The sequence below is a fragment of the Caenorhabditis elegans genome, chromosome I, assembly GCF_000002985.6.
Source record: "Caenorhabditis elegans chromosome I".
Taxonomy (NCBI): domain Eukaryota; kingdom Metazoa; phylum Nematoda; class Chromadorea; order Rhabditida; family Rhabditidae; genus Caenorhabditis; species Caenorhabditis elegans.
The window spans coordinates 12,087,993-12,113,953 of NC_003279.8; the positions used below are offsets into that span (position 1 = coordinate 12,087,993).

The 25,961-nt window shown below is 37.0% G+C and overlaps 6 protein-coding genes and 1 pseudogene across 7 annotated transcripts; 1 reads left to right on the forward strand and 6 right to left on the reverse strand.

Annotated features, from left to right (window-relative positions):
• Positions 1-126: 126 nt before the first annotated feature.
• Y47H10A.3 (Decapping nuclease) lies at positions 127-2,070 on the reverse strand. Its single transcript, NM_060653.5, has 4 exons — positions 1,919-2,070; positions 1,379-1,854; positions 639-838; positions 127-435 (listed from the first exon to the last, which is right to left on the reverse strand). Exons 1-4 carry the CDS (start codon positions 1,975-1,977, stop codon positions 169-171), a joined length of 1,002 nt encoding a protein of 333 aa, NP_493054.2. The 5' UTR covers positions 1,978-2,070; the 3' UTR covers positions 127-168.
• Positions 2,071-3,578: 1,508 nt separating this feature from the next.
• On the reverse strand, positions 3,579-6,734 carry Y47H10A.4 (Decapping nuclease). The gene is made up of 5 exons (NM_060654.7): positions 6,691-6,734; positions 6,436-6,597; positions 5,051-5,523; positions 3,996-4,183; positions 3,579-3,937 (listed from the first exon to the last, which is right to left on the reverse strand). The coding sequence occupies exons 2-5, from the start codon at positions 6,486-6,488 to the stop codon at positions 3,668-3,670; spliced, it is 984 nt and encodes a 327-aa protein (NP_493055.1). The 5' UTR covers positions 6,489-6,597; positions 6,691-6,734; the 3' UTR covers positions 3,579-3,667.
• Positions 6,735-7,489: 755 nt separating this feature from the next.
• On the reverse strand, positions 7,490-9,995 carry Y47H10A.5 (Decapping nuclease). Its single transcript, NM_060655.5, has 4 exons — positions 9,889-9,995; positions 9,077-9,543; positions 8,817-9,016; positions 7,490-8,081 (listed from the first exon to the last, which is right to left on the reverse strand). Exons 1-4 carry the CDS (start codon positions 9,945-9,947, stop codon positions 7,812-7,814), a joined length of 996 nt encoding a protein of 331 aa, NP_493056.1. The 5' UTR covers positions 9,948-9,995; the 3' UTR covers positions 7,490-7,811.
• A 683-nt stretch (positions 9,996-10,678) lies between these two features.
• Positions 10,679-18,120, reverse strand: rrf-2 (RNA-directed RNA polymerase). The gene is made up of 21 exons (NM_060656.5): positions 18,072-18,120; positions 17,881-17,995; positions 17,169-17,327; positions 16,824-17,108; positions 16,640-16,762; positions 16,451-16,597; positions 16,021-16,194; positions 15,691-15,957; positions 15,104-15,631; positions 14,879-15,058; positions 14,470-14,832; positions 14,299-14,410; positions 13,782-14,239; positions 13,529-13,730; positions 13,199-13,470; positions 12,692-12,871; positions 12,511-12,646; positions 11,850-12,379; positions 11,438-11,687; positions 10,930-11,037; positions 10,679-10,884 (listed from the first exon to the last, which is right to left on the reverse strand). The coding sequence occupies exons 2-21, from the start codon at positions 17,983-17,985 to the stop codon at positions 10,724-10,726; spliced, it is 4,740 nt and encodes a 1,579-aa protein (NP_493057.1). The 5' UTR covers positions 17,986-17,995; positions 18,072-18,120; the 3' UTR covers positions 10,679-10,723.
• Positions 18,121-19,051: 931 nt separating this feature from the next.
• On the reverse strand, positions 19,052-20,511 carry M01G12.14 (Decapping nuclease). The gene is made up of 4 exons (NM_001377654.1): positions 20,377-20,511; positions 19,633-20,141; positions 19,391-19,578; positions 19,052-19,347 (listed from the first exon to the last, which is right to left on the reverse strand). The coding sequence occupies exons 1-4, from the start codon at positions 20,424-20,426 to the stop codon at positions 19,072-19,074; spliced, it is 1,023 nt and encodes a 340-aa protein (NP_001364602.1). The 5' UTR covers positions 20,427-20,511; the 3' UTR covers positions 19,052-19,071.
• An 84-nt stretch (positions 20,512-20,595) lies between these two features.
• M01G12.9 (Decapping nuclease) lies at positions 20,596-24,513 on the reverse strand. The gene is made up of 5 exons (NM_060658.4): positions 24,317-24,513; positions 23,493-24,004; positions 23,226-23,443; positions 21,964-22,317; positions 20,596-21,735 (listed from the first exon to the last, which is right to left on the reverse strand). The coding sequence occupies exons 1-5, from the start codon at positions 24,379-24,381 to the stop codon at positions 21,475-21,477; spliced, it is 1,410 nt and encodes a 469-aa protein (NP_493059.2). The 5' UTR covers positions 24,382-24,513; the 3' UTR covers positions 20,596-21,474.
• Positions 24,514-25,024: 511 nt separating this feature from the next.
• M01G12.8 lies at positions 25,025-25,604 on the forward strand (annotated as a pseudogene). Its single transcript has one exon. A coding segment is annotated over exon 1 (580 nt).
• Positions 25,605-25,961: the final 357 nt, after the last annotated feature.

Genomic DNA, 25,961 nt, shown 5'->3' on the forward strand with positions numbered 1-25,961 from the left:
AAACAATAAAACTGCGAGGCCAAAGTTATGTAGGCTTATTAATTTTTTTTCCGAAATCTGGTAATCAGCGATTTCAAACCAAAAATGACTTCTTCTTCTTTGAGTTGTTAGACAATTATAAAGTGGTATGTTAAAATTATTTATTGCTGGGGTACCCATAAAAATCTGTTAGAAATCAATGAAATGCAACACAACATCACGGAATTTCGATACAAATTCCTCATCTCTACAGAATTTCCAATTGGAATCATCCTCAGACTTAGAAAATATAAAGCTGTCCTCATCGTTTTTCATCTGGTCCTTGACCAGATTCAAGAAAGATCTGACATTTTCCTCGCCTTCCGAAGGCCTCCATTTTGGTACCTGATCCATTCGTTCGCGTCTTGCACGTACTGCAGCAGTTGATGGGATTCTGTCACGTTTCAGTTTTTGTACCTGGAAATAGAAAAAATCAAAACTGGTCTCTAGCCCACCGGTGCGTTTGAGGCAGGTTTCAAAGATCTGACGTCTGCCCGTGGTTCTTTTGCAGCGGCCGACACTTTAAGGTTCCGCGCCGCACTATGCAGACGGCGCAGCGTGGGGCAGGCCGAGGTAGGCAGGCGCGGCAGGCTTTTCGGCGCCCGAATAGAAGCCCTTACGTAATAAACGGAGAATGGTGGCCAACTGTTCGGCGGCATAGTTTTTGGGTCTCGCTCGTACAAGCCTGTTCTCGAGCCAATTATCAAAACGGGAACATTTCCAAAAAAGGCCTGCCAGTAAGTTTGTAAACTCCGCTTCTTCCAAAAGTACTCGTTGAGCCCCCCACTGAACACCTTCAGCTCATAGTGTTGACGGTTTTCTGCAAAGAGTTTTTTAGAAGTTTCTAGAACATTCTTGAAAACTCCGAACTTTCTCAAGACTTACGGTTATACTACGATTAGGTATGTTACAAATTTGGACCAATTTACTGAAAGGTGGAGTACCGAAATTTGAGACTTTGCTTTTTTAGATCCAGAATTGTCCAAAACTACCAAATTTCGTTATGAGACGTTTAGAAAATTTTTCAAAAAAAGTTATGACCGCTCAAAGTTGTGGGAAAAAATGGTACATTTTCAGCAAAATCTCAACTTTTGGCAATTCCTCGGCCATTTTTTCTATTTTTTTCCATTTTTTTTCAAAACATTGAGCTGTCATAACTTTTTTTGAAACAATTTTCGGAACGTCTTATTACAAAATTTGGTACTTTTGGCCCATTTTGTGTCTAAAAAAGCAAAGTCTCAAATTTCGGTACTCCATCTTTAATGGTCGGCCCGTGCTACGACTACAGTAATCCTCCACTGTAAAGCTACAGTAATGCTACAGTACCCCAACACAACCCATACAGTACCCCTGAACAAACCTTCATCATCAATCGCATCGATCTGACCGGAATACATCACCTTGAAGGTATCCCCATTGCCACGTGGGATCTCCGCTGTGAACACCGCCTTCCTGACAGTCTCATCTGGCTCCAATTGCTCTTCATCCCGAGTTTTCGTACAAAAATGCTCGAAAACCCCTCCCTTGTTAATTGTAGAAGTTTGTTCCTCAGTGTATTTCAGAATAAATATGATTCCATTTCTCTGGTATGCAAAAATGACAGCTGGACCAGAGCCAGCAATTACTACGAGAAGTTGCTTATTGGTTACGAAATCTGGTTTTACGGTTGTCAGACAATTTGTTTGGTGGACATAATCCAGGAGAGATTCCATCATTAATTCTCCTTTTCCAGAATCTAGAACCTCTATGTTCATATTTGGAAATTCCTCTTTACTTTTAAACGGTTTCAGACATGTTGTGTTAAGCTTTTTCGGTAGAAGACCAGGAGTCACGTGCCTGGAAAATTTATTATAATTTTACATTGATTTTTCATAGATCTATGATCTATATTAAAACTTACATATCTCCATCTCGATGATAATATCCAATAGTTGTAACTTTAATTTTAGTAAGATTCATGACTGATTGTGAGTACGAAAAAAATAAAAAGAATTGCTCAACGAATAAACAAACAAACAACCAAATGTGTTAGGTATTATAAGACCTGATAAGAATACGAAAAGAGAGCATTAGTGTTTTTTGAACGAGGAATTAGAAATTTGATAGGAGAAAGTGGTTTGGTTATGAGTAATACCAATTTTTGACGACCTTATGATTTATTAGTGTGGAAAAATTAAAGGCGTAGGTCTTTGTAGGCACGTAGGCAAGTTGTAGGTATGTTTTTTTCCGGTGGAGGGTATGAAAACCTTATACAAGACACCTTATGCATGATTTCCTTATACACGATACCATATAAACTTTTGTCATTTTTCAATACACTTTGAAAGCACATAATAAAGTTCCATAATTTTAGACATTAGTTGACTTAATATAATTGTGTTCCAGCCTGGGCTGGGTGATAATCGCTGTTCGGCAAATTTTCAATTCCGACAGTTTGCCGATTTGCCGGAGATTTTCAATTCAACGATTTGCCGGTTTGTCTATTTGCCGAAAATTTTCAATTCCAACAATTTGCCGGTTAGCTAATTTGCCGGAAATGGTCAATTCCGACAGTTTGCCGGTTTGCCGATTTGCCGGAAATTTACAATTCAGACAATTTGCCGGTTTGCCGAAATTTTTGAATTCCGACAAATTCCCGATTTTCCGATTTGCGGCAAATTTTTAATTCCGACAATGTACAGATTTTCCGATTTGCCGCAAATTTCCAATTCCGACAATTTGCCGGTTAGCTAATTTGCCGGAAATGGTCAATTCCGACAGTTTGCCGGTTTGCCGATTTGCCGGAAATTTACAATTCCGACAATTTGCTGATTTGTCGAAAATTTTCAATTACGACAATTTCCCGATTCGCCAGAAATTTTCAATTTCGACAATTTGCCGGTTTGCCGATTTGCCGGAAATTTCTAATTCCGACAATTTGCCGGAAATTTTCAATTCCGAGAGTTTGCCGGTTCACCGGTGTGCCGGAAATTTTCAATTTCGACAATTTGCCGGTTTGCCGATTTGCCGAAATTTTTGAATTCCGACAAATTCCCAATTTTCCGATTTGCCGGAAATTTTTAATTCCGACAATTTGCCGGTTTGTCTATTTGCCGGAAATTTTTAATTCCGACAGTTTGCCGGTTTTGCCGATTTGCCGCAAATGTTCAATTCCGAAAATTTGCCGGTTTGCCGATTTGCCGGATATTTTCAATTCCGACAAATTGTCGATTTGCCGCTTTGCCGGAAATTTTCAATTCCGAAAATTTGCCGGCTTGGCGAAAATCTTCAATTCCGGCAGTTTGCCGGTTAGCTAATTTCTTGAAATTTTCAATTCCCGCAATTTGCCGGTTTGCCGGTTCACCGGAAATGTTCAATTCCAACAATTTGCCCGTTAGCTAATTTGCCGGAAATGTTCAATTCCGACAGTTTGCCGGTTTGCCGATTTGCCGGAAATTTACAAATCCGACAAATTGCTGATTCGCCGGAAATTTTCAATTCCGACAATTTGCTGGTTTGCCGATTTGCCGAAAATATTCAACTTCGGCAAGTTGCCGATTATAGATATGACAATGGTTCTTCTGGGTTTTCGTGCTTTATTCAAAAAAATTATGGTCAAAATAAAATTTTAAAACAATACACGTTCCCGTACACAAAACATGAAATAAGATCAACGATCTAAATATTGCAGAACAACATCTCGAAATTGAGCAGCAGATTCCTCGTCTCTTTTGACATCCCAATCAGGGTTTTCATCGGTTCTCGTGAAAGAAAAACAGTCTCCATCATTAATAACATTATCTTTAACCAAATCAAGAAAATAAAGCGCATTATCTTCTCCTTCCGAAATTTTCCATGGTGGTGCTGGACCAAATCGACCTGGAATTTTCCTACACCTGGCAGCCATAGACGGAATTCTGTCTCGTTTGAGCTCTTCAACCTGCAAAAATAAATTCAATTTGAAATTCATTTTTAGACAATATCATACTATGTCTTACCTTGTATAAAGAGTATGGAGGGTAATTATTTGTTGTCTGGGTTGAATATTGTCCAGATCGGGAGCCAATAATCAATACTGGGGCATTTCCAAATACAGATTGCCAGTAGAACTTACAGCTCTTCTCCTTCCAGAAGTACTCGTTCAGTCCTTGACTCATAATTTTTAGCTCATAATGCTTCCGGTCAACTGAAATATGTCAGATGGAATTATTGGAAAACGAAGTAAATTTGAAATTTTTGGAAATTCTACTAGTTTTTCAGTAATTTTTACTGATGTTTCTTTGAAGTATTAACGAAGTATAGGCAAGTTTTTTTGTCGACAAATTCGACAAATCGGCAAATTGCAGATTTTCCAAAAATTGTGATATTCGGCACATTGCCGATGTTGAAACATTCAAAAGATGCGTACAATTTTGCCGATTAAAATTAAAATTCTGAAATTCCAAAATTTTCGCTAGTTGCCGTTTTTCCGGCAAACTTGACAAGACAATTTGCTTGTTTGCCGATTTGCCCATTTACCGAAAATTTTCAATTCCGACAGTTTGTCGGTTTGCCGATTTGCCGGAAAGTTTCAATTTCGACCATTTGCCGGTTTGTCGATTTGTCGAAAATTTCGATTAATGTTGAAATTCTCAAATTTCCAAAAATGTACGAAACAATTTGCCGAAAATTTTTGGCAATTGCCGTTTTTCCGCTAAACTTGCCAAGTCGGCAATTTGACGATTTGTCGATTTGCCGATTTTCCGGAAATTTTCAATTCCGGCACAATTGCCGGTTTGTCGATACGTCGGAAATTTCGATTAAAGTTGTGATTTTGAAATTTCCAAAAAAAAGTGCAAAACCACAGTTACCGAAAATATTTGGCAATTGCCGTTTTTCCGACAAACTCGGCAAATTGGCTATTCGCTGGTTTGCCTATTTGTCGAAAATTTTCAATTCCTGCACAATTGCCGATTTGCCGATTTGCCGGTCGTTTTCAATTCCGGCAATTTGCCGATTCGCCAGAAAAATCGTTTGCTGCCCAGGGCCCCCTGTGAGCGCCAAATCAACTCACCTTCATTATCAATTGCATCAATTTGACCAGAATACAGCACACGGTAAAATTGCGTGTTTCCACGTGGAATCTCCGCTTTGAACACCGCTTTTCTAACCGTATCATCTGTCTCCAATTGCTCATCATTTCGAGTTCTTGTACAAAAATGCTCAAAAGCTCCTCCAAAATTCTTCGTATCTTGATATCGCACTTCGCCCGACTTAAACGAGAAAATTGTTCCTTTCAAATGAATTGCGTGAATTGTGAATGGTTTGTTACCGGTAAGTGCGGTGAGAATCTGCTTATTGGTTACAAAATCCGGCTGTGCATCTTCCAGACATTTTGTTTGACTGATATAGTCCAGAAAAGACACCATATTATTTTCTCCTTGTCCAGAATCCGGCACCTCAATGTTTAAATTGAAAAAGTCTTCTCTTAATGGTTTCAGGCACTCTCGGTTAAGGATTTTGGGGAGAAGACCTGGAGTGACCCGCCTGAAAAAAAAATATTATGTGCCATTTATTAAAGGTACTACAGAGGTGTGGGCCACATTTTTTACACATTTTTTGCACAATTTTTACACAATTTTTACACATTTTTTGCACATTTTTTGCACATTTTTTACACATTTTTTACAAATTTTTTACACAATTTTTACACATTTTTTACACAATTTTTACACATTTTTTGCACATTTTTTGCACATTTTTTACACATTTTTTGAACATTTTTCGCACATTTTTTTGCACATTTTTTGCACAATTTTTGCACATTTTTTACACATTTTTTGCACATTTTTCGCACATTTTTTTGCACATTTTTTGCACATGTTTTGCACAATTTTTGCACATTTTTTACACAATTTTTGCACATTTTTTACACAATTTTTACACTTTTTTTGCACATTTTTTACAAATTTTTCGCACATTTTTTGCACATTTTTTACACAATTTTTACACATTTTTTGCACATTTTTTGCACATTTTTTGCACATTTTTTGCACATTTTTTACAAATTTTTCGCACATTTTTTGCACATTTTTAACACTTTTTTTGAACATTTTTTGCACATTTTTTACAAATTTTTCGCACATTTTTTGCACATTTTTTACACTTTTTTTGAACATTTTTCGCACTTTTTTTGCACAATTTTTGCACTTTTTTTACACATTTTTTCACATTTTTCGCACATTTTTTTGCACAATTTTTCGCACACTTTTTTGCACATTTTTTGCACATTTTTTGCACAATTTTTGCAGAATTTTAGCACAATCTTAGCACATTTTTTGCACATTTTCTGCCACGAAATAAAACAATTCCCACAGTTTTTGATTTTATTTTTAATGATATTTGGTTATTTCAGCATTTTACAAAGAGTATTTTACGAAGTAATTAATAGTTACTTACATATCTCCATCCCGATGATAGTAACCAATTGTGGTAACTCTAATACAATCCATTGTCACATCGGTTGATGGAAAAGCAAGCGACTGAACTTGCAGATATTAGTAGAAATCGAAGACTTTCACCGGTTGAAATAATTGCTAGATAAGGCAGGAACTGGCAAATCTTAATAGTTTTTAAATTAATTAGATTTTTTGACGGTTCTATACATGCACATTGCTACTTTAAAGAAGTATAATTATAGCAAAAAGAACTCACAAAAACAAGAGAACCAAGAAGACGGGTGTCCCAGCCTGCCGATGAAATCTCATAGAATGTGTCCCCACGTGCTCTCCACACCAACTGATGTCGGCAGATGGCAATGATTGAGAGGGGGCACTCGATAAACCGAGAGCAATTTCACAACTTCAAGCAAAAATATATTGATTTCAAAAAAGTCTACATTAAATAGATATTTCACATTATCTCAGGGGTTTTTAAAAATGGTTTTCTTTCAAATTTGAATTCAGATACTCATGTGCTCAGTTCAGTTTTTGCTCTTGACAATTAAAAGTCCCAGCCACTGAGCGTCTCTTTGTCTATGTCTCTCCTTGCGGCGGGACCTCTAAGAGAAGGAGTCATAGTAGGTTGAGGAGAGCCACATGGCTGTAGCTTCTCTAAGTTCACATATATAATCACAATAATCTTGACGTTTACCATATTCTACAACTCTACATAAATACTACATATTCACATCATAGACTACGTCCGGATTTATTACTGAACACTATGGCTCCCACAAGGTCGCCGCGCCGGCCTCACAGCGTCACTCACGTGCATTCAAATGTACAGTGCTGCGCGGGTTCCCGCACGTGTCGGTTGCTTCCGAATAACTACCATTTCGCACTACGTTGTGCACACACCAAGCTGCGGAACCCCGAACTTGCCGTCCGCTCCAAAAAAAAAACGTGAGCATCCCGCAAAGCTTGGATGTGGATCAGCACGAGGACTTATGTATACACGTGCATATTAAGCCAATTGTCTTGTAAGAAGGTAATTTTAATTTAAGAAAAGTCGATTCTGCCTCTGTATATTCTTTATTTCGGAACAAATTGAAATGAAATGTAAACAAAAAATATTTTTGGAATAAAAGTTTTCAAGGAAAAGTTTAAGTCCCAGGGGTTTTGGTTAAAAAAAACTAACTCTAAAATTAAAAGATCTGACAGGTAACGAGCAATATATTGATTTCTTTGATTTGTGGTGGGTTGCGGTACGATCGCGGCGGGATATTAGACAATTTATGTTTTTTTACCTGCTAAATCTATAAATTAAAAAAAATAGTTTTTTAGACCAAATTCCCCAGAACTGAAACTAAAAAATAAAAACCGGGAAATATAAGATTAACTGGCCAAATAGTGACGGACGACGTCACGGAACTCTGCGACAGATTCCTCATCTTCTTTCACAATCCAGTCAGGGTTTTCATCGGATCTGGTGAAAACGTAGCAGTCACCATTGTTCTTAACATATTCCTCAACCAAATCCAGGAAATAACAAACACTTTCTTCTCCTTCCAATGGTTTCCATTCAGGTGCTGGGTCCATTAGTACTTTCTTCAAACATTCCTCGGCGGCACTTTCTGGAATTTGATTCTGTTCGAGTGTTTCAACCTGAAAAAGTTGAAATTATTTTAAATTATAGCTCATCAATTAATACTGTATGACCGATTTTGAAATTAGGTTTTGAAGGTGGAGTAGAGCCAATACAAATTTTGCTTCAAATGACAGAAAATAGACCCTAAAAACCGATTATAACTGTAGATTATAACCGAATTAAATTTTTTTTTCAAATAAGTGACATCATTTTTTATATTTTTGCGTTTTTTTGGCTAAATTTTTTGGTTTTTCTTGCTGTTTCTTTCTGTATTTGATTTACAACTATGTTTGTCAAACTTTCAAACAATTTTCCGAAAAAAAAAATATATATCTATTAAATAGTCGATGTTTAAGCCAACTTTGAAATTTCCGCCAAGTTCTTTCAGGTTATCATGTTAAATTTAAAGAAAAGTATCTAAAAATAACGAACAGAGTTTTAAATTAAATACATACAGAAGAAAAAAAGCAAGAAAACAGAAAAATTTAATCGGGGGAATTCAAATTTAACTCGGACGTTTCTTTGATTTTTGAAAAATGAGAAAAATCATAAAAAATTCAGAAATTTTTTTAAAATTATTAAACAGTTATATTCGGTCGTTGGGATCTAGTTTCTGTCATTTACACAAAATTGACTCTACTCCACCTTTCAGGTGTCTACACCATTTTCATACTGAGTACTTGAAAGTGGTCACCATATATTCCAAGCTACGTAGTTCGCTCCAAAAATCAATTTTCCATATGCAAAATCACCTGATAAACGGAGAATGGAGGCCATTCTTTAGGCCATGTGGTTTTGGGGTCATTTGGACATTTTCCAGTTCTGGAGCCAATAATCAAAACGTCAGCTTTTCCAAAAACAGCTTGCCAGTAAAACATACAGCTTTTCGTTTTCCAGAAGTGCTCAGTTAATCCTCCACTTAGTACTTTCAGCTCATAATGCATACGATTGACTGAAAACAAGTATTATTCAATATATTCAAAACTAGAACTAAAGTAAGCTAATAATTTACCTTCATTGTCTACCGCGTCAATTTGTCCGGAATACAACACACTGTGAACCCCCTTTCCACGTGGAATCTCCGCTATCATCACTGCTTTTCTCACCGGTTCATTTTCGTTTATTGGATCATCAGTTTTAGTGCAATGATGCTCAAAAGCTGCTCCAAAGTTTTGGTTAACAGATTCATCCTCATTAAACTTCAGCAGATAAGTTGTTCCATTCCATCTAAAAAGATGAATAGCAAGTGATCCAGTTCTAGTAAGCGCAACTAATAGTTGCTTATTCGTTACAAAACCAGGTTGTTCGTCTTGTAGGCAACTTGTTTGACTGATATAGTCCAGTAGAGACTCCATCATCAATTCTCCTTTTCCAGAATCTAAAACCTCGATGTTCATATTTGGAAATTTTTCCTTGTTTTGCATTGGTGTTAAGCATGCTAGGTTAAGATTTTTGGGTAGACGACCAGGTGTAGCTTTCCTGAAATTAACCACTTAAAAGTTGTTTTGTTTTAGCTTATTAACTTGAAACAGAAGTTGGCTAAACTTTGGCAAAACTTGGATTCAGGCTGCACCAAAGTTTAACCCAAGTTTCACTCAATTCTTGCCAAACTTTGGCCCAAACTTTTCTTGTTTCTTTTCAAACTTGGGTAGAAGTTTGGCAAGAGTTGGGTGAAACTTGTGTTTAACTTTGGTGCATCCTGAATCCAAGGTTTGCCAAAGTCTTGCCCAACTTTTGCCCAAGTTTAGCCAATTTCTGATCCAAGTTAATATTTGTTAGGCAAAAATTAGGCAAGAAGCTAGAGCCAAATGCCGAGAAACTTACATTTCACTATCCCGATGATAGTATCCGATAGTTTTCACTCGAATCTTAGTTAACTCCATTGGTACAATTCTATGTGCAGCCGATAGAATTTCTAACTCTCAAATTTTGCTTAGCACACCTTTTATATTAATAATCACTGATAAGAAACCAGAAAAAATGGTGAATTTCAAAATTAGTCACCTATTTTGAAATAGTGGTATAGTTTTGGGTGTGTACATAGAACTTTGTGACTTTAGGTGTGCTCATGAACCAGATTAGTCACCCACTTTTTTTTTGGGTGACACGTTTGCTGGAACAGGAGCGTAACTGATAGGACACATTTTGAAATTAAAGTGTGTATTAGCGCTCAAATGAATCATACTTTTTGACAGCTGAAATAATCTGAAAACAGTCTATTTCCACATGACCGGCATATTTTTTGAGTCACTTGAACCATTATGTTGAAATTGTCTGGAATCAAACCAAGAGTGTTAGGTTGTCCAATAACGGTTTGATCTACAAAAAATGCGGGAATTTTTTCCAAAAAAAGTGTGGCATGAGCATCATGCAAAACCAGTTGGAGAAGTCTGTTTCAAATTCCCGCAATTCTCGTAGATCAAACCGACATGGGACATACTGACACCACGTGGAAATTTAACGAATTCAAACTGTTGAATTGCTCATAAAACACCTTTGAACTGGCATTGGAAGAGAAATCTCACAGATCACGTACCCAAATTCCAAATTTCAAATTTCGTGACATGACTATCAAAACGTAGCCCACCAGAGTGCAATTTCCAGATTAATATGTACAGTAAACTTTTATTCTACATACAAAAAAAACAAAAATGCAAAATCAAAGATCGTCTTTCATAATTTTAAGATAACAAAAATTAGCCATTTGTTGTGCCAAATCTTGTCCTTCCCAGTGATTTTTGATTGGACTCGTGACGGTTACGAGTTTTCTGAGCTGCTGAGTTGATTCAAATGTTCCCGAGGCAGAGACAATGTAGCGAACTGGAAAAAAAAATTCATTGAATAAGGAATTTTTAAATTTCAAACCTGTAGAGTTTGACGTCTTCTTGTTTTTGTCTTGCCGACGCAAGTTCAATTGAGAGACTTTTGATTTTTCTGTTAGTTTTTTGATCAGCATATCCATATTTGCTTTTTCTGAAAAAAAAATCCACAAAAGCCTAGAAACACATCCAGGGGCCTATTCTAGAAAGTCTTGTAGGAGTCCACGGGCTTATAAAAGTGATAGCTGGGCTATAAAAGCGTATAAAAGCCTAGAGGGCCTATAGAAGTCGAAGAGAGCTTATAAAAGGCCGGGGGTCAAGAGGAGCCTCTTGAATTTCAAGAGGCCTAAGAATACCGAAGGGCCTATAGATGACAAGGAAGCCTACTGAAGCCCAGGGGAGTCTATACATATAGGCCCACAGAAGCCCATAGAAGTCCAGGAAGGGAAAGTAATCCATTCGGGAGCCTATAGAGGCCTAGATCAGCCTCTGGACACCAGATGGCCTATACAGAAGTCCAGATGAGACTACAAAAATCCAGAAGGCCCACATACCTGGTAACTCAATCACAAATGGCTCACACTCTCGGAGTCTTGTCTCATGTGTGGTTGTCGGATCAGTTGATATTGGAAGCTCTTCGAATCGTAGATTGAACATAATATTATAGTATGTCTTTAGAGCCGGCTCATGGAATACCATCCACTCGCCACTCATGAAGACGGACGAAAAACCAAGTGGGCGGAAGGAGATGGACCGCATTGTTCGGAACTTTCGACTTCCCATGAGTTGGAAGAACTTGAACATCTGAAAATATAACTGTCTTGATTTAGAATTTGTTTTTAAAAAATTAATATCTTCTGGACACATATGTAGGTCGGCCAGAGTTTGATAAATTAATAGAATCTACGACTTTAAACCAGTCTTGCAAAGTAGAACTCTCATTCAAATTCAGTTTTGTGATCTTACCATGTCCGACCGCTGATGCCTAGTAAGCGGAATATCTGGCTCTAAAGTTCCATTTTTCTTTCTTCTCCGATACTCTTCCACATCAAGTTTCCCAAAGAATTGTTCCGCATTCCCGTCAGCCGATGCTAGCTGTCCAGTTGAAAACATGATGAACATGAGGAGAAAGTGATAAATACTCATTGATCTTCCTTCAAATAATTCCAATGCTTCTCCCCATCGCATCAGCACAAACATCACCGAATCCAATCCAGGTATCATGTAAATGTATCTTTGCAGAATGAAAACTGCTTTTTTCGATTCCTTGCCGGTGATTAAATTGTCTAAATTCCTGCGGAATTTCTCGAAATCATCGACGTGATCATTTATGTATCGTGCTCTGTGATGCTCTAGATAAGTGTACATGGGATTTGCTCCGCCAATGTTCATTTCTACATTTTCCAAAACTTTAGTTTCTTTGATCTTGGCTATGACATCATATGCAATCCAGGCGAATGAAAGCTTCCGAGGTTCACGAGTGGATTTGGCGCACTCTATAAAAATACAGTTATTGTTTGAGTAAGTGTATGTCCCGCCAAAGCCAAAGCCTAAGCCTAAGCGTGAGCCTAAACCTATCACTGTGCCTAAACCTAATCCTGAGCCTAAACCCAATCCCATAACTTACCATAACAAGCCCGATACCAAGCCACGGCTTTCTTTCTAATCTCCTCATTCGGATTCTCACAACGGAAATTAAAGAAGTTGCTCTCATTGTAAGCATCCGGCAAGAGTGTACAAACTTCTTGGAATCCGCCAAATTGCTGGAAAAAAACAGTAAAGGTGTATACTTAGACCGATTTTTTTACCTGGAAGAAAATAGTTCTAAATTTGGACACTAAAGCTGTCATTTTCGTCTCAATCATTCGATTAGTGTTGTAGAATGACATATCGTCTTGATCCGAGTCCGAAATTCGATTTCTCATTTCAATAATGCATCCTGACATGATTTCACCTTCAGACTGGATACCGTATGTATCCATTGTGGACTGAAAATTATTATAGTTAGTCTATCCCGTCTTACTGTAGTAACCCTACAAGATGCTAGGAAATCACCAATGTAGGATTATTGTAGTAAACAATTTTCTACAGTAGTCCTGTAACAGTACCTCTGCCAGCTCGAAATCTGAAGAAAGGTACTGTAGGACTACAGTAGAGCTCTAGAAAAAACCAGATAGCTTGAAGAGACCCTACTGAATCATTTGTTTCCTAGAACTGGTGTTCACTGAAACTACAGTAATCCACAGCTGCTATATGGAGCAGCTAAGTATCCTAAGCTGCCGAAGTCGAGCCTTTTCGTTCCAAGACCCACTAACCTTCAACTGCCCATTGTAACTGGCCAGCTGCTTCTTTGCGTCTTCCATATACTCCTCAAAACCATCGACACGAATACTCTCGTCAACTTCAATCTTATACTGCTCCGACTTTTCTTCAGAGATCTTCATGGCATTATCAATTCCTTGAAACTCTCGGAACAGTTTTCCACATAGTCTTGGACTGACATACTTTGGCATATGATCGCTTCCCACGTGATAGTCAGGTACTCTCTCGGCTCGTTCCGGTGGGATCATCTCACCGGTGGCGTCATCTAAAAGTTTAGAGATAAGTTTGACGAAAAACAGCTTGTTTTTTATACCACCACTTACCAGTCTTCCATGTTGTTTGCAGCTCATCTGGGGGTTTTCCAGACTTTGAGAAATCAACGGCCTGACAGCTTTTCTTAGCCAAATTCATGCATACTCTTGAAGTCAATCCATACTGATCAGAGTTGTGGAGATGGCTGTTCGCGATCAACCCTACCAAATCTTTTTTGAGATACTCGACATAGACATCTCGCATCAAGTCGTCCTGAATTAAATTTTGAAGTTAGTCATGCTCATCAAATAAATCAAAAATTACAATGTCTTCCCACTCGTATGTCTGTAAGTTTTTCTCCACCGCAAAGTCAAACGCCTCCTCATTCCTCTCGAGTAGCAATTTCTGATCCCAAATGACAGAATACTCATCTCCATCCAAATCCGATCCTGCCATTTCATCTGGATGAGGCCTTGGACCGTGCTGTGGGAATACAACTACATCACACAAGTGATGAAGTTCTGGAATGTCGACGGCTTCAAAGATCCTAACATCCCCGGGAACTATGCCCGGGTTTTTAGTGAGCAGCACGGTTCCAGTAACAATCTCACTACCGAGAACTTTCCGATTGGAATCTCGAGGTGGGAGTATGTTCCTGTGATTTTTCGTGTATTGAACAAAGACCTGTCCGTATTGTAGAATCCCAGTCTCGTCGACAACGCCAAGCATCGATCGACCAAGCTCGCTGGGTATTTGGATTTGCTCTTTGAACAGTTGTTTGGCTGAAAACATAATTAACATGATGCATGAAACTTCTGTTTCAAAAACTTGAAAAACTCACTGATAGCAAACTTGATTGACGCCTTGACAAGGGATCTGAAGAATGGTTCATTGGACAATGTGAATCCCCAAATTGTTCTCAAGTAATCAATATCGATTCTACGGGGAAACTCCTGAAATAGATTATCTACTTGGAAGGTACTTGGAAGGCTAACGTAGGCAGGCAACATACCTTCAGCTTGTTCCTAAAACATGCCTCATCCGTCATCTGCTTGGCAAATGAAAGTGTCTGCAAATCCATCAATTCCTCGATCCTACTCGTTATTCTCCGATGACATTCTAATGACTGCATTTCGGAAACTTGATCGAGAATGTTTATTAATGGTTTGTTGAGAGCAACCAGCACCGGCGACGAGTACTTTACCATTTCCACTTGGTCTCCGAGAATTTGCTTGCCCTCGAATTTTATTTGACTTGGACGGAACACACACTTGATATTCTTGGACAATGAGATTCCATGCTTCTCCTGCCAATTACGTTCTTTGTCTAAAAGCGGGTCAATGGCAAGAACACCCTTCATTCCACGATATCGAAACTAGAATCATTAAATTATTGTAGGCGTGCATGCCAAAACCACTTACCTGAAAACAGCTTGGAACGGATCTTCCGAATGACATCAATCGAGATACTTCTTGAGCAAACTCGTAGCTCATCATTCCGACTCCGTCAGAAAATGTGTACTCGCTTCCATTTGATGATCTTCCGCCCGATAGATCGTGTGTCAAACAATAGTTGTCTGGTCCTAGGCTGACACCAGTAAGCTGAAAGTGATAGGCCCTTTAACTATTAAAGCTTCCAACACTTACCCTGCTCTGAGTAAAGCATTGACCTAATCTTGCCATCAACTTCGGAATATTTTCGATTTGCAAAAAATTACCCAATTGATTTCGAACTGAATCAATGTTCGGTTTGAACTTTGAATTCATTTTGCATGCGTTTTTATGTCGATTATCTGTATTTTTAACCATAAAGTATGCACCATTATCTCTCATTTGTGAGCTCGAGCATCCTAAGAACCCAAAATCCCGATTTGCCACTACAATTCCGTGCTCCAAGTATTTCTTGACACAAATGTCAAGTAGTTCGCCAGTTGCATTCGCTCGCATTTTTCTATTATTATCGTCTCTAAAAGTAACTCTGAGCACATGAGTTCCATCTCTATCGAAGTTTCTTAGTACTCGGTTCCCCATAATCATCTCGGGTGGAGTATAAATCACTCTTGTCGGTGTGAAGATCACTTTTCGGACTCGTTGATATCCTTCTTCGATCTCTTGTTCTGACATACCATTCGTCAGCTGCATTACTAGACGTTTTTGGCAAATTTTATGAAAGCACTGAAAAATGGTTTGTGGGTCTCCGAATGGGTAAAAGAGACCTAAGCTAAACACCCCACCTTCCAAATTGATCCAATCCGCTTTCTGCCATCAATTAAATAAATCAGATCTTCAAGTGCAGCTTCACAAAGCTTATCATTTTCCAGGTAGTAGTGAGTAATTAGACCCAAGAACTGCCCCCAGCATATTTCATCTGTAAGTACTTGATCTTTGACGATAGCTCCCCGTGACAATAGGCATTCAATTAGGTATGTGATTGCAAATTGTCTTCCGTCATTCTCATTAATTGATTGGGCGTCTATTATTTTCATCTTTGAAGGGAAACACTGAAAGCATTGCTACTTTGCCATTTGTTAAGATTAGATTCATTTGTTAGCCGATTCACTCACGTTATATATGAAGCATTCGAATGCATATGATTTCGAGCTGGTCGGATATCTTAAATATGGATAGACCTTGCCTATCGGAACATCGACTTTTGGAAAATTTGCAAATTCGATTTGGACTCCAGTTCGAGAGCGTAGACGAGAAAGTACACGATATAGCGTATCATTCGAGTCTCCCTAAAAGTTAAACTTCAGTAAGATCAAATTTTAGCAAACCCTTAATGCTAACATGTAGTCCAAGCTTCTGCTGATTTTTGGTTAAAAGTTACCTAGACCCCATTGGTCAAGTTTTACATAAATACCCTTTAATTAAACTTTCAACAAAATAAAATTTTCTAACTTTCAAAAGACATTTGTCAATCTGCAAAGCTAGTGTTTCGTCCAATTTTGTAACATGGATTTTTTGACATTCAAAAAATGACATTCAACTTACCGAATTCCCATCCGATTCCTGTTTTTGCAGTTCAATTGTGAAGAATGGACTATCAGAGATGGCTGACTCATGTGGGGAACCGTACTCCTTCGTCCCAATGCAACTGTATCGATTTGTACGTTTATAGAAAGGCTTTTGAGTCGATGGCTAAAAATAGAATCATTAATTGTGTAGCAGTAAAAGTTGTACCTTATCATCATCTACAGATCCTTGTCTAATGAGTGGTGGGCAATTGAGTTCGAAATGTATACGTGTCTTGTTCATGTCAACTTGAGGATCGACGATAATTCGACGAATCGTGTCCTTTCGGATCTAAAATAGGTGACAAGATTAATGCAGGGGTACTGTAGGGTTACTGTAGAGGATTACTCACAATAGTTTGATAGTTGATTCTCTTCCTCTTCAAACATTGAAACGTCACAGTTATCATATCAGCCCTATCGAATTCAAATTCGGCAACTATCTTGTTCAGAAGCTCATTCGCATCTGCCGATATTTTTTTGCCAGAAAATGAAATTTGCCAATGACTGATATACGTGTATCCTTGAATATTTCCAAAATACATTGCTGCCAATGGGACCTCTATATAGCAATCTAGTGTTTTTGCCCAAAAATCCGAACCATGAAGAACGATGTAAGGCCGTGGCCAATTTGCATTCTGAAAACTTGAGTTTTTGGAGGTTTTCTTTGCAAAAAAAATTAGAATTTAATCACTTACCAAACTGAATAAATAGGCCCTCATCGCATCTATTATAGTTTGATCAAATTTAGCACTGGCAACGTCATAGTTCACTTCAAAGAAGGAATCACAGTCTTGTTCCTCAACAATTTCCATCTCATGACGACTCTTGATATCGATTTTGTGATGTTGAAGAATCTAAAATGAGAAAAATTTGTTTTGTCTCTCAACTAAAAATCTCTCCTGTTTTTGAAGGCTTCTAAACTTACAAGCCCATAGGCGGAAAATCCCAAATTTAAATTTTCCAAACATTTTCATGTGAAATTCAAATTTTTAAGGAAAAACTGCCGGAAAATTGGACATTTTATGCGCTCTGTGGTGTACATCAAACTTTGATAAAAAATGTTGGCGCAAAATTAAAATTCGATGTCTTCAGGAAAAAAAATTCAAGAAATTAAAATGTTAATTTTCAACGAAAGTTTTTCGGTTATTTCAAATATTAAATGCTTTAGAAAAAAAATTTTAAGGTTAAAATTCAGTTGAAAAAAATCATTAGAAATTTTTCAACTTAACATTTTTGAAACGGAGTTGAAAACTAGTTCAGGAGAGTTTAGGAAATTTTTAATAGAATCGAAAAAAAAATCTTTAAAAGTCATGAATACTTCTAAAAAATATATGAAATTTAAAAAATTGGAATATGTTATTCAAACCTCTCAAACTTCAGTAGTAACTATTTAAGCCCGTGACTTACCGCAGGAACACTATTTAACATCATTTCGATACCATATTCGATCCTATCTATGGAATCGTCAAATTCCGGAAACTCAAGCCTGATAGACCCATTTTGCCCCGACATAACGAAAGGCCTGCAAAACGAGAAGTAATTTCACCGTTCAATTTTGTAGCCAAAATGTAAAAAAAAAAACAACACTTTTGACTCACTTTATTCAATTAGTGTAACGCGAACACGTGGTCGCTGGCTGTCCTTTTGCATAATTTTGAAGCAAAAGCGCCTCATTGAGAATTCACGTTGGCGCCAACTCTCGCTATCCATTGGGCGTGAGAGACGCAGATACTACTTTTTTCTCTGGACGTGAAAAACGCAAAGAATAGCCGTTTTGCCGTCTGCGTCTCTTTTTTCACACGCTATTTTGGCTGTGGACAAGGAATTCTCCTCTTCCAGGATTTTCTAGGCCATTTTCTCACATTTCTCAAGTTTTCTCGTCCGCGAGAAAACGTGAATTTTAAGACAGCCAGCGAGCACGTGCGCGAACATAAAATGAAAGAAAAACAACTGCTTGACAATTCGAAACAACCTCTGTTCTGAACAGCGGAGACGCAGACAGCTAAGAGACGCTAAGGATACGTTGTTATTACGAAATATCCGAATAAGAGTGAGCAAGGCGAGAATGTTCGCGAAGAAAAAAATTTAGGTATAAAAAATAATTGTGTTTTTACCGATAAAATTGATAAAAGAGGAAAAAATACGGACAAGAAGAATAATCCTCTTACAAATTTTTTGTTTGAAAATAAACTAAAATTTATCTAGTAACAAAATTTTTTCTGTAACGATATGAGTTAAAAATATATAATGTTATTCTTATAACTATTTGGGAACAATCTGAGATGTTTCCAATAAGAAAAACAACTATTTTAAAAAATATGAAATATTTAGACCAAAATTATTATATTACCAATCAAAAGATTTTTCATAAATTATTTATTTTTCTGAAACTTTGGCAAACTGTCAAAAATGTCTCAATTGACTAGTAAAACTTGTTGAAATACAATTACAACGTGGTCTCGGTGCTTTCTGAAATACTAAAAATCAACTGGCTACATATTATCTGAAAAATGCAAAAATTGAGAAAATACTTGCGACCGTATTTCTTTTTCAAAAAATGCAGATAAAAACTTCCTCCTTTTTTTTAGAAATCAACATTTATTTTGGCATACTCTTAACAATTACTTTTCTGAATTCCGCAACCGATTCCTCATCCCTCTCGATTATCCACCTGGATCTTTCACCATTTCGCGAGAGAACGAAGCAATCTCCATCAGAAATTGCTGTTTCCTTGACCAATTGCAGGAATACACGAAGATGTCGTTCTCCAGCGGCAACTGACCAGATCTTGGGTGGGAACGGGCGGTCTCCCATTCGCTGAGCATGTTTCGCTGCTGCCGTTGAAGGAATCGAATCGCGTTCCAGTTTTTCAACCTAAAATTGAACGTTTGCAAAAATTAAAAAAAAAGGAACCTACTTTGTACAACGAGAATCCGGGAATATGTTTTGAAATCGACTGATACTCCTTCCCCGTTCTTGATCCAATAACCAGTGTTGGAACATTCGAGAAGAAGGCTTGCCAGTACATCCAGCAACTTCTGAATTTCCACTTGTAATTGTCTAGTCCATTTACAAAGACTTTCAGCTCCACGTGCTCGCGACTTTCTGAAGATTCTTAATCAATTTATTTCTAAAAAAAAAGAATCTAAAAAACCTTACCCTCATCATAAATGGCATCCATCTCCCCGGAATACAAAACACTGTAAGGGTGCTCATTGCCACGTGGAATTGTTGCTTTGAAAACTGCCTTTCTGACCGTTCCATCACCACCGACCGGCTCCTCATCCGAAGTTTTCTTGAAGAAGTGTTCAAATTTGATGGCATAATTCAAAATATCAGGTGTCAGATCATCGAATTCACTAGATTTCAACAAGAAAATCACGCCAGAGTATCGAAAAATTAAAAGTCGCTGAGCTTGCTCTTTGGATGAAAATCCAGTCGTTGCAATTGTGGTAATAGTGTGCCGGTTTGTTACAAAATCCGGTTTTTTCTTATTCGGCCAACCCATTTGATTCAAATAGCTCAGTACGGATTCCATATGCTTTTCTCCGCCTCCATTATCAGGAACTTTCAATTGAACATCTACATAAGGAAATGGCAGAGTTGGGTCCTCGAGATACTTTTTGTTCTCATTGAGAACTTTAGGAAGGAGATTCGGAGTGATGTTTCTGAAAATTGTGTTAACCTTAAAAATATATAAAATATTTTAAATTTCTTTTTAATCTTCAAAATTAATCAAAGTACAAGCCTTTTGTTACTTTATCCATTTTTAAAAATTTTCACTAGAATAAAATAAATGTTAGATCGCAATCAATGGATAAGCTGACAAAGTTGAGCTTGCAGAAAACACGAAATGATATTACTTTTAAATTGAGAAAAAATTAAGACTCCGAAAAAACTCACAATTCCGAATCTCGATGATAATACCCTATAGTTTCAACTTGAATCGGCATCCTTCACAGCGTTCAATCAAGTTGTAAGTTGTGTGAGAAATGGCTACAGGAGACAGGGAAAGAATGCACTTAGACTCAATCAAGTGAATCATTTGAGAAAACTCGTGTGTCTGTGTGTGACCCCTTGGAACATTACAGCTATGTTTGCTCATCTGTTGAATTGAAGGAAGACTAAAACAACTTTATTATCATAATATGACTGACAATCGTTTCCCGTTGGTTTTGAAAAAGTTTCCTCTTTTGGTTGAAGGTGGATTAGCGCCAGTGGGAAAAGTGTTAAAAACTACTACTATGATGTCAAAATGGCCGAATATCATAATAAAACTTATCAAAAAAATTTTGAAAATTGTTTATTTACTGTCAAAAAGTGACAAATACTCAGTTTTTGCCACTCATAATTTTGGAAGTCGACCCAAAAGTTTTCTTTTCCTACATTTTACTGTAAGTTTGTTTTAATTATTGGTATTAAAATGTTGTAGGGGGTCGGAACATGCAACATTGCTTCGAATTTCCTCAAAAACTGTATTTTTCAAAATTTTGGCAATTTGCCAAAACTTTGACCGGAAATTATGAAAATTCTGAAAATTTTTTGGAGAGTTTTATTATTATATTCGGCCGTTTTTGATTATTATAAGTGTATTTTTACAAAATCCCCACTGGCGCAACTCCACCTTGAAAATTAAACGTTCACTAATCTGAAATTTCTGAAATATCTTGAACAACAAAGAGTACTGTACCAGAAAACCTTGCTACTAATAAAAAAGGGAAAAACTGGCAAAAAAAGCGAGGAAAACAATAATAGACTAGAAATGGGGAGAAGTCGTTAGGATTTCGGTCGAAAAAGAGAAAATCGGTTTAAAAAAATATTAAAAGAGAATTCAGAATAAAATGGGGGCGTGAAAAATGATCATTTTCAATAAATTTAACAGAGTCAAGTTGGGTGCAGAATATATTAAAAAATTGAAGGAACTTCAGTTTTTTTGAATATCTAAATTTTCATAATAATTAAGGTTTTTTTTGGTTGTTTTAGCAACAAAAAAAAACAAAATTAAGATGGAATACTTTCATGGACAAGCTTCGTGAACTCTTCAAGAAACGTGTTGCCCTTTATTCTTTTTCGTTTAATTTTTTTGATTTTCCATGCTTCTTCTTTATTTTCAAAATCAATTGTGCACGAATAGCAGCTTCCATTTTCAGTCGCCTCCGTTTCAACTTGTTCTAAGAACGTTTGTATTCTTTTTTTGCCGTCTTCTATATTCCACTTGACGTCTTTGTACTTAGGAATATCCTCTCGTTTGAGATGCCGAACCTGAAACTGATAGGCAATGAAAAATTACATGTTTCCAGTTGTTTCCCTTCGGAGTGCGCGAGAACATTTTGCAACGTGTTTTTTTTAACTTGATCACTGTAATCTCGCTTTAGTTTTGTTTTTTCCCGAAAAATAGCAAATTTTGGAATTTGAAACAGTTTCAAGTTTATAAAAATTGATTTTACAAACATTTTGATGATCGAATCCCCTCCCTCTAATACAACTCACTCTGTATAGCGACAACTCTGGTAGGCCACGAAGATGATTGTCATTATCAGCTTCTAGTGTCTTAGAAGAGTCATTATCAGCTTCTGGTGTCTTAGAAGAGTCATTATCAGCTTCTGGTGTCTTAGAAGAGTCATTATCAGCTTCTGGTGTCTTAGAAGAGTCATTATCAGCTTCTGGTGTCTTAGAAGAGTCATTATCAGCTTCTGGTGTCTTAGAAGAGTCATTATCAGCTTCTGGTGTCTTCGAAGAGTCATTATCAGCTTCTGGTGTCTTAGAAGATGACGAGCTTTTCGATTTCTTGCTTGATCCATGATTTGTGTCCTTATTTTCGGAAGATCTCTTTTTCCCGGCACTCTAAAGTATTGAAATTATTGACTGTATTGAATGTATAAAACAAGTTAAAGGAAGACTAACCGTTCGGACGATTTTCAACGTATAGACCCAAATTCGCTCAAATGAACGAATTTTGTAATGAAACTTCTCGAAAATTAAAAAAAAATGTATGTCAGTTCAAAATTTTGAAAAACTTACACTGATTTTAGCTAAATCTTCGAATTTTGGTCACTTTTCGTGTCACATCTGCCCAAAGTTGACTTTTTTGGAATTATCATTATTCCATATTTTGGCAGTTTATCTCATTTAATTTCGTTGATTAATGTACATTTGAAGCCGATGGATAACCAACTTTGATGAGTTTTGGTCACCTATCGGCTTTAAATGTACCTTAATCGACGAAATTAAATGAGATAAACTACCAAAATATGCAATGAAAGTGGCCAAAATTCGAGGATAGTGCTAAAATAAGTGAATTTTTTACGAAATTTTTTTTTAATGTTTGAAAACTTTTTTGAGAATTTTCATTACAAAATTCGTTCATTTGAGCACATTTTAAGTCTATACGTTCAAAATCCTCCTTTAATTGCTAGTATGTCCTGGAAACTACAGAAAGACCAAAAACTTGCAACAGGGTGAATTAAAATTATTCGACTCTCTTGCGAGAAGCGTTGTGAGTTTTTAGAATTTTTAGCATAGTTAAATATGTTACACGCGGAGATTATCATTATCCGTTGTTAAAAATTGTCAGGTTTAAGAAGACCGAGAGCGCGACTCGGGCCTTCATAATTACGGGTAACCCTGTATTCTTGTAAATTTTTAAAAACAAATTGTAGTACACATTTAAATTTTCACTTTTTGTTGAAACGGAATTTTTTAAACGCATCTTGAATAAAATACATCCCTCACGTTTTGAAACTGAAACTTACAAATTTTGAAACGTATGATATATCATCCAATTCTTCTCTTTGTCTTTCTCTTGTCTTTGTCAATGTCTTTGGATCCTGGTCCTGTTTGCCAGTTCTTGAACCAACAATCAGAGTATTACAATTTCCAAACACTGATTGCCAGTAAAACCAGCAGGAACTATTTTCCAGATGATACTTTGTTAGCCCTCCATTGAGAACCTTCATCTCGTAGTGTTGACCTGTAAATATTTTATGAATAATATCGTGTTGGCAAGAATATAAATATACGTTTATCATCGATACCGTCAATCTGTGCCGAGTAGAGAATACTATATGACGAGTTATTTGAACCTTCTTGTGTTCTTGGAACATGCGCCTTCAATACTGCCTTCGTAACTGCATCATTGGTAGGCAATGGTTCATTTGCTGTTTTGGTGCAATGATGTTCGAAGTTTACACCATAAATGAGTGATTTCCATGGTTCCATTTGATTGCCTTCTGATTCCTGACCTTTTTCTTTCGGAGTTTTCACTATAACCTGAACATCGTTCGTTTTGAAAACGATAAAATTTTCTACGCCGGTCGATGACGGAATTGCTCCTATCACATTTCTATTCATAACAAAATTGGGTTTCGATTCGCCTGCCCACCCTTTTTGTTTGATATAAGCGAGCATGGATTCCATTTGCTTTTCTCCACCTTGGGTGTCTTTAACAGGGTTGTTCATGGAAGGTGTTGCATTCAATTTTCCCAAATACGTTTTGTTGAGAACTTTCGGGAGTTCGCCTATTTTGATTTCCCTGAAACAAAATTCAAATCATATGAATACAAAAATCAGCGTTGAATAATATGTAGCATTAAATATGTAAATAAATATCAAAATTATTCGCTTTCTCCTGAAAAGTTTAAATATTTAATTAAATGCGTTATATATTGATGGTGGAGTAATGAAATGTAGGTCTGAACTTTATTTGAATTTTTCCTGGATTTAATAATTCTACAGAGCCTGGATATAATTATTCTAAATACATAGTACATTGTACTTTGAAAGACCGAAGGTGAACTTCTTTGCAATGTGTTAGTGAATAACTTTTTTAACAACAAAAACTCACATTTTGGAATCCTTGTTTATTTTTGAATGATAATAATCTATCACAGTAATCTCAATGCCAGCCATGATTCAAATTGATGTGCAAGAAAAAATAAGTAACCGACGGTAATACAACCTAAAACTAGAAGGAAATGAGAATCGATTCCCTCCTAATGCAAAAATGTTACGATTATTTTCGAAACTGATGAGAAAATGTATGAGGTTCTCTCTCTCTCTCTCTCTCTCTCGAGCAGACTACTTTTTGCACGTGACGTATGTGATTGTGAAATAGTGATGTGCATAATGTGATAAGGAGTAATAATTTTACTACTTTATTATGCAGCATGATTTATTCCATGGTGATTGAATTACATTCAGTAGTTTGAATATTGGCAGTCATATCCAGTAAAAAAAACAATAAAATAGTGTTTCAAAACGGAGTTTTAAAAAAACTAAATTCCAACATTTCTGTTGAACTTTTGATTTTGCGCGACATTGATTCATAGAGAATGTTTAAGGATCTGTCGAGAGTGTATGAAAATTTTTCTGCTCAGGAATACAGTTACAATCTACACATTAAAAACGAACCTTTGCTTGGTTATACTGTTTAAAAAACTTATTGAAATGTTTGTTAAGCAAAAAAAAATAAATCTGCAATTGTTCATAAGTTATGCGTTCTTTATTTTCCAAACTTTGCAACTGATATTGTATTGTTGTTGTAATAAACGCGATGCTTATTAAGTAATATCCTGATCTGCTCGATCCTCTCATTCCTATCCACGATCCTCACGCCAATCGCTACTCAATATGGCTTTTGGTTCTTCTGGGCGGCTCGCTTCTTCCAAGGACTTCCAACTGCAATTCTTGGAATCGTTGTCTCCGTGGTGACATGTCACTGGTCAACTCTCACTGAAAATGGAACATATGTATCTATTCTGGCAGCTCACTACCAAATTGCTCCACTGTTAACCATGCCTCTGTCAGCTTAGATGTGCAGTGTGGGAGGATGGAGTTCAGTTTATTATACTCAAAGAACTATTACAGCAATCCTGATTGTCTTGTTTGCTGTGTTCTACACTGACAAACCATCGGAGAGCAAATTTGTTTCAAAGGGAGAGCTGAAGGCAATTGAAGATGGGAAATCATTGGAAGAGAAGCATGTTGAGAAGAGTAAGACTCCATTCGTCGCAATTCACAAGGATCCAGCTGTCTGGGCGATTTGGATCACATCAGTTGGAGGAACGATCGGATTCTCCATTTTCTTGCAATACGGCCCAACTTATCTCAATAAAATAAGATTTCAATTTTAATATGAAAATCGGCGGGAGCGAGAAAAAATCGAACCGGGCGCGTAGTGTGTGCGAAAGAAATGCGCTCGGCGCGCGAAAATTGTGCGACTAGATCGCGAGACAGTAGTCTAGTCGCGCCCCGCCCGCGTGCCAAGCGAGCCAAACTACCGAGAATTATGTACATAATTTTAAGTGGTGTCAAAGTGTCCCATTCCGGTTTGATCTACATAGATCTACAAAAATCGCGGGAATTTAGGCTCAGACTTCCCAACTGACTTCGCATAGTTAAGAACGTGCTGACGTTATATTTTTTGGAGAAAAAATTGCCGCATTTTTTGTAGATCAAACCAATGCGTAGTTTGTTGAGATATTTTTATT

Coding starts and splice junctions, on each gene's coding strand:
- Y47H10A.3 (NM_060653.5), bottom strand. CDS start 1,977: ATGAATCTTACTAAAATTAAAGTTACAACTATTGGATATTATCATCGA. Junction 839..1,378: donor CGATGCGATTGATGATGAAG/GTTTGTTCAGGG, acceptor AACTCTTTGCAG/AAAACCGTCAACACTATGAG. Junction 436..638: donor CACCATTCTCCGTTTATTAC/GTAAGGGCTTCT, acceptor TTCTATTTCCAG/GTACAAAAACTGAAACGTGA.
- Y47H10A.4 (NM_060654.7), bottom strand. CDS start 6,488: ATGGATTGTATTAGAGTTACCACAATTGGTTACTATCATCGGGATGGA. Junction 4,184..5,050: donor TGATGCAATTGATAATGAAG/GTGAGTTGATTT, acceptor GACATATTTCAG/TTGACCGGAAGCATTATGAG. Junction 3,938..3,995: donor CTCCATACTCTTTATACAAG/GTAAGACATAGT, acceptor TTATTTTTGCAG/GTTGAAGAGCTCAAACGAGA.
- Y47H10A.5 (NM_060655.5), bottom strand. CDS start 9,947: ATGGAGTTAACTAAGATTCGAGTGAAAACTATCGGATACTATCATCGG. Junction 9,544..9,888: donor TATCATCGGGATAGTGAAAT/GTAAGTTTCTCG, acceptor GGTTAATTTCAG/GAAAGCTACACCTGGTCGTC. Junction 9,017..9,076: donor TGACGCGGTAGACAATGAAG/GTAAATTATTAG, acceptor ACTTGTTTTCAG/TCAATCGTATGCATTATGAG.
- rrf-2 (NM_060656.5), bottom strand. CDS start 17,985: ATGTCGGGGCAAAATGGGTCTATCAGGCTTGAGTTTCCGGAATTTGAC. Junction 17,109..17,168: donor GGGCCTATTTATTCAGTTTG/GTAAGTGATTAA, acceptor TCAAGTTTTCAG/AATGCAAATTGGCCACGGCC. Junction 16,195..16,450: donor AGGAATCGGATGGGAATTCG/GTAAGTTGAATG, acceptor TTTAACTTTTAG/GGAGACTCGAATGATACGCT.
- M01G12.14 (NM_001377654.1), bottom strand. CDS start 20,426: ATGCCGATTCAAGTTGAAACTATAGGGTATTATCATCGAGATTCGGAA. Junction 19,579..19,632: donor GGATGCCATTTATGATGAGG/GTAAGGTTTTTT, acceptor AAGAATCTTCAG/AAAGTCGCGAGCACGTGGAG. Junction 19,348..19,390: donor CCGGATTCTCGTTGTACAAA/GTAGGTTCCTTT, acceptor GTTCAATTTTAG/GTTGAAAAACTGGAACGCGA.
- M01G12.9 (NM_060658.4), bottom strand. CDS start 24,381: ATGGCTGGCATTGAGATTACTGTGATAGATTATTATCATTCAAAAATA. Junction 22,318..23,225: donor TATCATACGTTTCAAAATTT/GTAAGTTTCAGT, acceptor TCAATACTTTAG/AGTGCCGGGAAAAAGAGATC. Junction 21,736..21,963: donor CAGAGTTGTCGCTATACAGA/GTGAGTTGTATT, acceptor TATCAGTTTCAG/GTTCGGCATCTCAAACGAGA.